Genomic DNA, 7746 nt, shown 5'->3' with positions numbered 1-7746 from the left:
TATTTTTGCTCCCATGGTCAATTTAAACTCATCGTTTAAGGTTTTAGATCCATACGCCTCTGTTTTTAAACAATATAAACAATATGTAGCCTACATGAAATATAAATATTACTATAGGCCTGCATATCAATATATTTCCTCCTGTCACATAGTCTATACTGTCACAAGGGCGGGAATTTGGAATGTGGTCATTTAAATGCATCAGAGCAGTGTGGGGGGTCTGACCATGATGTCAAAACCAGTCTCTGTGGTTGTAACAGCAGCTTGCACAGGTACCAGTTTGGAAAGCGAAGGGTTTTATCCGGATCACCATATATGGAGCGGAGCGGAGGCTGACGGACAGTCGGCAGACGGAGTTCTCCGCCCGTGAGCGCATCTCAGACCGGACCGCGGGAATGGGGGAGGCGGAGTTAACGCGTTAAATGAGTCATGAGCCACGACAAAAAATTCCGACAGTTGCAACTTGAAACTTAACGGTAAAAGGCTTTATAAGCGCTTGCGTCCCACGGAGGAGTATTATTTAGCAAGATTACGATAAAGTCTGTCAGATCTCGGTATTTAAGGGCGAACACGGGTCACAGGTCGACTCAGAATAAATCAAGATATTAGACAAGTGAAACATTTGGATTTAAACCACGAGAACAAGATGGAGTTAACGAAGACATTTCTCAGCTTTGTTGGGATGCTGTGTGCGCTGACAGCCACAGGCGGAGCGGAGGGTAAGTTTGCACTTCTTAATCACTTCAAAAACATATCTTCTGACATAGTGTTTAGGTAGGTAACGATAGAACTTTTGCTCAGTTGGCGCAGTATTCGTTAGTTTGTTTCTGTTGGAGTGGCCGTTTGTTGATTTGTTCTCGCTGTGATAGATGACTTCATTAACGGTTCATGGACGATCATTCTGGATCAGACAGACAGAAAACTTTCCCTGGGGGGAGAAACTCCTAGCCTGACTGAACAGGACAGAATAGTGATCTGATCTGTAACCCCACACTTGTCTGGTTCAGCAGCAGAGCGAGACCACTTCCCTGCGGCCTCTGATCTCACCTGGGTCTCCTTCAACTTCAAGACCATCCTGCTGTGGGGCCCGCTGCCCTCCAACTTCTCCTACACGGTGGAGTTCTCTCAGTGAGTCTACTGCTGCTCTGATAGGACACACACACACACACACTCTCAAACACACACACACACTCACACACACACACACATTTAGCTGACTTATTCTTTAATGTAGTTATTCTGCGGATGACTACAGTTCAATGGTCGAGCATTTGACTAAAGATTAGGAGGTCACAGGTGTAAATTAACCTAGTTCTTGTACACAGACAATAATAAGAATACATTTCATTTGTAATGCGCCTTTCTAGCACAAACACACACACACACTCACACACACTCTCGCACACTCACACACACACACAAACACAAACACACACACACAGTCTGACTGAGCTGTCCACCGCAGGCTGGGAGAGAACAGGAAGACGAACCCACACTGCATCAGGACCTCTGACACAGAGTGTGACCTCACCAACGACCTCCGACCCCTGAGGGCCACCTACTCAGCTGGTGTCAAATCAGAGCCCTTACCTGGCATGACCTCTGACCTGGTGGAGTTCCCCTTTGCCCGTGCTCCGCAGTTCAGCCCCTACACAGACAGTAAGTGTTGTTGATGAGTGGCAGTCTGTCTGTCTGTCTGTCTGTCAGTCAGTCTCTGTCTCTTGCTCCATCCTTCCACCTGTCTGGCTGGCTGTTCTCACCCTCCCCCGTCTCCCCCCCCAGCCCTGATAGGCCAGCCAGAGTTCCGTGTGGAGTGGGGGGAGGACAGGACGCGGGTGAGGCTGCTGGTCAGCGACCCCCCCACCCCCCTGTTCAGAGAGGGCGTGATGCTGAGCATCAGAGACGTGTTCCTGAAGGACCTGCACTACCGGGTCAGATACAGCAAAGCAGGCAGCACAGGCAAGGTGAGACACACACCTGCACCACCACCACAACAACAACAACAACAATAGCAGTGATACTTATCTGACATTGATACCGATAACGATAGAGTTATGAGGGCTACCGCATAAAGTGTTTTCCCTGGTAAAATGACACCTTTGCGCCAGTTGAGACAGACTGTGTCCTCAGTCAGAATGTGACGTGTGTGTGGGAGCCAGGCATGTCTCCTCTTTGTGACATGTAGGTGTGTGTCTGTGTGTGTCAGAGGGAGCAGACCTCCAGGCAGAGCGAGGTGGAGGTGGAGGGTCTGGACCGAGGGCAGAGCTACTGCTTCAGCGTAGCGGCCTACCTGCCCTCCAGACCAGCAGAGCGCAGGCTGGGCCAGTGGAGCAGACCTCAGTGCTCTGGGGGAGAGAGGAGCTTCTTCCAGGGTAGGAGCACACACACACCACATACTGACACACACACTGACACACACACACACACACACACACACAGACACACACACACACACACACACTATCACACACATATACACGCACACACACATGTAGTGGCGACAGGGTCTCATCAGTCTCTCTCTCTCTCTCTCTCCTTTCAGAGTTCAGCACAGGGGTGATAGTGGGAGCCATCTTCATCCTCCTCACCCTCCTCATCCTCACCCTCCTCCTGGTGGGACTGTGCTGCCAGGGCTGCTGTCGCCACGGAGACAAGACCAGCAGCAAGGAGGACCTGGCCATGACACACGTCTAGAAGAGAGAGAGAGGGTGTGTGTGAGAGAGAGAGTGTGTGTGTGAGAGTGTGCTGGAATGCTGGTGAATGTGGCAATGTGTGTGAGTGTGTGTGTCAGTGTGTGTTGACAGTAACGGAGAATTTAAAATAATGTTTGTGTATTCAGTGTACGTGTCTGTGTGTGCATTCGGTGTATGTGGTGTGTGTGTATGTGTGTGTGTGTGTGTGTGTGGTACCAAGTTACAACTTAACTGGATTCACCCTCCCAAGTGGAGGAAACCATGTTCCTCTGTTTAGGTTTTGCACAAATGTGGCTGACACTGGATTCTGGTTTTTGTGAAGCCCACTGACTTTACATGTCCTCTGATCCAAGATGGCTGACGTCATCAGATCCAAGATGGTGGATGTCTTGGATCAGTTATAATCTGTGTGTGTGTGTGTGTGTGTGTTACAGTCACAGTGTTGTCTGTCTGAAGGAAGCTCATTATCAGCTGGTCTCGTAGTGAGAAATCTAATAGCAATTTTTTTAAAGAATATTTATTATTTTATACAATTGAATGTTTACAATGTTTTACTTTTCAAGTGCAGTATTAAGAAGATACACTTTTGATGTTGATTTTATACTTTTAAATGATATTTATTTCCTTTTTGTCATTATGTATTTATTTAATCAGGATAATGGACAAGTGTGTCTGCTTGTTTGAAGTTCATTTGTACAGTATAATGTGCAGCTGGTGCCCTTTAGTACAGTTCTGGAAACAAACCTAAAAAGAAGTTATGAATGGCTCCCTATTAATCCCTGAGGCATTACTAAACTGTTACACTTTTATAATAAAATATTCTGAAAAAACATCAGATTGTTTTGTTCTGTGTTTGCATCTTGAGGTGTTAGAGCGCCATCTAAGGGCTTGTCTAGAGAACTGCATCTAGAAGTGATACGCCCCTGAGGACCACAGACCATCCTGGGTGCGCAGCTAAACAGGAAACACCAGCCTCTTCCTCAGGGTGAAGCTGCCCTCAGAGACCTGTTTGTTGGTGGGGTTTCCCTCCTGGCTCACTTTGTCATTGACCTCAGTCAGAATGGTCAGAATGTCTTCACCTCTGCCAAGAGAAACAGTCAACATCAGAACTCACCACTTAGTTAATAAAGACAATACATTTATAAATGTAATATAAAATGTTAAACTTTTGCTTGCCATAATTAGGATTGTCACAGCTGTGTGAGTAGTGATTAATACCTGGGGCAGTCTGAGATCAGCTGGCTGCACATACTCTGGATGAATACGGACCCAAGTTCTGCACTTCTATAGGAAACATAATTATTCACGGTTGACCTGACAACCAGGAAGTCGGCCTCAGATGGTATGTAGCATCCTTGTGTCTCACGAAATGTGCCACCACCACTGAGATCTTTGATAATTCCTTGCATTTTCAGCCCCCCCCGACACGCCTGGATGAAGAACACCTTAGGCTTGTTGTTGAGGACTGGGCAGTTCACACCGTTGAATGGCGAGAGGATCTGGTCGATGGGAAGCTGTACGTCGTCCACACCACAGACACCTGTCTCTCCTCCATGACTCAGCAGACAGCAGACGAAGGCATCTCCATGATGTGGAAGCTCCTTCAAAGGAATGAAGACTCCTCTGGCTGAGTACTCATACAGCCCATACTGCCGCAGTGGATTTTGATGCAGCTCCATCTTGGACGTCCTATCCACCAGGTTGTACATACTGTCCTGCAGCTTGGAGATGCCCTCCAGCACCTCCTTCATCTGCTGGGCAGTCTTGTCCACACACAGCAGCACTGTGAACCCCAGCCTGCTGAACACCCTCGACAGAGATTCTGCAGCAGAAATATTTTATGATTTCATTCAAATGTTTGCTTCTATATGGGTTGCTTAATCAATGTAGAACAAGCTACTCATTCCAGTTGTGATCATACAAGATGTAAAGTGTGATAGGTTGTCATACCAACATCCCTCTCTGTTCCATGTCTGTTCCGTGGTCCCCCAAAGTCCTTGTTGCTGATGATCAGACAGATGCCTCGTGGCGTGCTGTCCATCTGATACACACGTCCCTGATTAGAGAGAAAGAAGACATCTGTAATGAGTGTGCTCAGGTGTGACATCACCCTGGTGCTCAGGTGTGACATCACCCTGGTGCTCAGGTGTGACATCACCCTGGTGCTCAGGTGTGACATCACCCTGGTGCTCAGGTGTGACATCACCCTGGTGCTCAGGTGTGACATCACCCTGGTGCTCAGGTGTGACATCACCCTGGTGCTCAGGTGTGACATCACCCTGGTGCTCAGGTGTTACATCACCCTGGTGCTCAGGTGTGACATCACCCTGGTGCTCAGGTGTGACATCACCCTGGTGCTCAGGTGTGACATCACCCTGGTGCTCAGGTGTGACATCACCCTGGTGCTCAGGTGTGAGATCACCCTGGTGCTCAGGTGTGACATCACCCTGGTGCTCAGGTGTGTAGACGAGGTGGCAGATGGGACTTGAGGTGTTGTCATCTCACACAAATACAGATTCAAGCGCAAGCGCAGGAGAGTAGGCAAGCATGGCGTCAACACAAAGGGCTTATTACTCAAAACAGGAACAGACAGGGTACTCACAATGACAAGGGTAAAGACAAGACTAAGACTGGACACAACACAGGAGCCTAAAATACACAGAACCAAACAAGACACAGGTGGACACAATGAGACTAACCTGTTTTCCTTACTATGAACTCGGTGCATTAAGCACTTAGTTTTATTGCAAATGCCTTTGTTAATCGCATTAGCTCATTAAGGGTCTGTTATGAGTTCCTATGATGCCTTGTGGGTAGGTGAAGTTGGGAGTTGGCTGAAAATACAACATGAGCTGTTGAGATTCTGTGTGCTCGTCTTACCCTATGTGGTGACACGTTGGAGACAGCCTGAACCTCGTCCAGTGGGTACTGCTCCAAGATCTGCCTGTAGACCGGACACTGCTCCTTCTGGGTCTCACTTAGACAGCATTGACAGAACTCATGGCTACCTAACTGCTTGAGTTGACCTTTGTGACTGGGAAGTGTTGATCCACCTGTGATATCTTTATCTTCACCATCATCATCTGGACGATAATGACACTCACACAAAACCTGGTCAAGTGGCTTCGTCATCTTGTCCATGTCTGAAATACAGTTAAGGAGAAATAGGGGAGGGTTGGAAGTTGAGGTCTGATTCATATTGAACAACTATGAAAAACTGTGAATGAAATTAAATGTTGAGAATAAATACCTTAAGTTAGATGATCAGTTAGACGTGTTTAACTGGGTCTTCCTCTGACTATCTCGAGCAGAAGAATGAACACAGTGCAGCATTTATAAGCCCTGTTACATAAACCTTTAGATCAACACACCTGCCTCTCACTTTACATGTACATGAAAGAAGCAAGGGGGATTTACAGGAAATCAGCCCTGTTCTAATAACAACCCAACAGCCAGACAGACAGGTCAGGTGAGTGTAGATGGCATACACAAAGTGTTATCGGATGAACCTGTTTCCATAACCTGACATGCATTCTACACCAGACCTTTAAAAAATGCACCACATATTACAATCACACTGTACATGGTCAGAAACATTGTGCCTGATATTAAACTGAACTGGAACAGTGAACATGGGGATCAGTGGCCTGGTTTTGTAGATTTATATCTCCCCTCTGATCTCCCCTCTGCTCTCCCCTCTGATCTCCCCTCTGCCCTCTCCCCTCTGATCTCCCCTCTGATCTCCCCTCTGATCTCCCCTCTGATCTCCCCTCTGCCCCCTCCCCTCTGATCTCCCCTCTGATCTCCCCTCTGATCTCCCCTCTGATCTCCCCTCTGCCCTCTCCCCTCTGATCTCCCCTCTGCCCCCTCCCCTCTGATCTCCCCTCTGATCTCCCCTCTGATCTCCCCTCTGATCTCCCCTCTGATCTCCCCTCTGCCCTCTCCCCTCTGATCTCCCCTCTGCCCCCTCCCCTCTGATCTCCCCTCTGATCTCCCCTCTGATCTCCCCTCTGCCCCCTCCCCTCTGATCTCCCCTCTGATCTCCCCTCTGATCTCCCCTCTGATCTCCCCTCTGATCTCCCCTCTGCCCTCTCCCCTCTGATCTCCCCTCTGCCCTCTCCCCTCTGATCTCCCCTCTGATCTCCCCTCTGATCTCCCCTCTGCCCCCTCCCCTTTGATCTCCCCTCTGCCCCCTCCCCTTTGATCTCCCCTCTGCCCCCTCCCCTCTGATCTCCCCTCTGCCCCCTCCCCTGCCCCCTCCCCTTTGATCTCCCCTCTGCCCTCTCCCCTCTGATCTCCCCTCTGCCCTCTCCCCTCTGATCTCCCCTCTGCCCCCTCCCCTTTGATCTCCCCTCTGCCCCCTCCCCTCTGATCTCCCCTCTGCCCTCTCCCCTCTGATCTCCCCTCTGCCCCCTCCCCTTTGATCTCCCCTCTGCCCCCTCCCCTCTGATCTCCCCTCTGCCCTCTCCCCTCTGATCTCCCCTCTGCCCCCTCCCCTTTGATCTCCCCTCTGCCCCCTCCCCTCTGATCTCCCCTCTGCCCCCTCCCCTCTGATCTCCCCTCTGCCCTCTCCCCTCTGATCTCCCCTCTGCCCCCTCCCCTTTGATCTCCCCTCTGCCCTCTCCCCTCTGATCTCCCCTCTGCCCTCTCCCCTCTGATCTCCCCTCTGCCCTCTCCCCTCTGATCTCCCCTCTGCCCTCTCCCCTCTGATCTCCCCTCTGCCCTCTCCCCTCTGATCTCCCCTCTGCCCCCTCCCCTCTGATCTCCCCTCTGATCTCCCCTCTGCCCTCTCCCCTCTGATCTCCCCTCTGATCTCCCCTCTGCCCTCTCCCCTGCCCCCTCCCCTCTGATCTCCCCTCTGCCCTCTCCCCTCTGATCTCCCCTCTGATCTCCCCTCTGATCTCCCCTCTGATCTCCCCTCTGATCTCCCCTCTGCCCTCTCCCCTCTGATCTCCCCTCTGATCTCCCCTCTGATCTCCCCTCTGATCTCCCCTCTGATCTCCCCTCTGATCTCCCCTCTGCCCCCTCCCCTCTGATCTCCCCTCTGATCTCC

At 50.3% G+C, this 7746-nt stretch overlaps 2 protein-coding genes across 3 annotated transcripts; one reads left to right on the top strand and one right to left on the bottom strand.

Moving 5' to 3' along the window:
- Positions 1-456: 456 nt before the first annotated feature.
- Positions 457-3528, top strand: LOC146272087 (tissue factor-like). Of its 2 annotated transcripts, none has more exons than XM_084708473.1 (6): positions 457-719; positions 1008-1128; positions 1466-1659; positions 1783-1964; positions 2207-2372; positions 2543-3528. In XM_084708473.1, exons 1-6 carry the CDS (start codon positions 647-649, stop codon positions 2692-2694), a joined length of 888 nt encoding a protein of 295 aa, XP_084564599.1. In that variant the 5' UTR covers positions 457-646; the 3' UTR covers positions 2695-3528. The 2 variants fall into 2 exon arrangements, with proteins under 2 accessions (XP_084564599.1, XP_084564600.1); XM_084708474.1 differs by having other exon boundaries at positions 458-719; positions 1011-1128.
- LOC146272086 (caspase-8-like) lies at positions 3496-6082 on the bottom strand. The gene is made up of 5 exons (XM_084708471.1): positions 5944-6082; positions 5574-5836; positions 4644-4749; positions 3912-4515; positions 3496-3774 (listed from the first exon to the last, which is right to left on the bottom strand). Exons 2-5 carry the CDS (start codon positions 5832-5834, stop codon positions 3648-3650), a joined length of 1098 nt encoding a protein of 365 aa, XP_084564597.1. The 5' UTR covers positions 5835-5836; positions 5944-6082; the 3' UTR covers positions 3496-3647.
- Between the last annotated feature and the right edge of the window lie 1664 nt (positions 6083-7746).

Source organism: Hypomesus nipponensis, chromosome 10, assembly GCF_054491055.1.
Source record: "Hypomesus nipponensis isolate SF chromosome 10, ASM5449105v1, whole genome shotgun sequence".
Classification (NCBI taxonomy): domain Eukaryota; kingdom Metazoa; phylum Chordata; class Actinopteri; order Osmeriformes; family Osmeridae; genus Hypomesus; species Hypomesus nipponensis.
The sequence above is the reverse complement of the archived record's forward strand: the minus strand, read 5'-3'. Positions and strand labels throughout refer to the sequence as shown.

Bases quoted from the DNA above. Each gene is read 5' to 3' on its own strand.
- LOC146272087 (XM_084708473.1), top strand. From the start codon at position 647: ATGGAGTTAACGAAGACATTTCTCAGCTTTGTTGGGATGCTGTGTGCG. The intron at 1,660-1,782 runs GTAAGTGTTGTT...CTCCCCCCCCAG, and splicing joins GTTCAGCCCCTACACAGACA to CCCTGATAGGCCAGCCAGAG. The intron at 2,373-2,542 runs GTAGGAGCACAC...CTCTCCTTTCAG, and splicing joins AGAGAGGAGCTTCTTCCAGG to AGTTCAGCACAGGGGTGATA.
- LOC146272086 (XM_084708471.1), bottom strand. From the start codon at position 5,834: ATGGACAAGATGACGAAGCCACTTGACCAGGTTTTGTGTGAGTGTCAT. The intron at 4,750-5,573 runs GTAAGACGAGCA...CTCTCTAATCAG, and splicing joins CCAACGTGTCACCACATAGG to GGACGTGTGTATCAGATGGA. The intron at 3,775-3,911 runs GTATTAATCACT...TTCTCTTGGCAG, and splicing joins CTGATCTCAGACTGCCCCAG to AGGTGAAGACATTCTGACCA.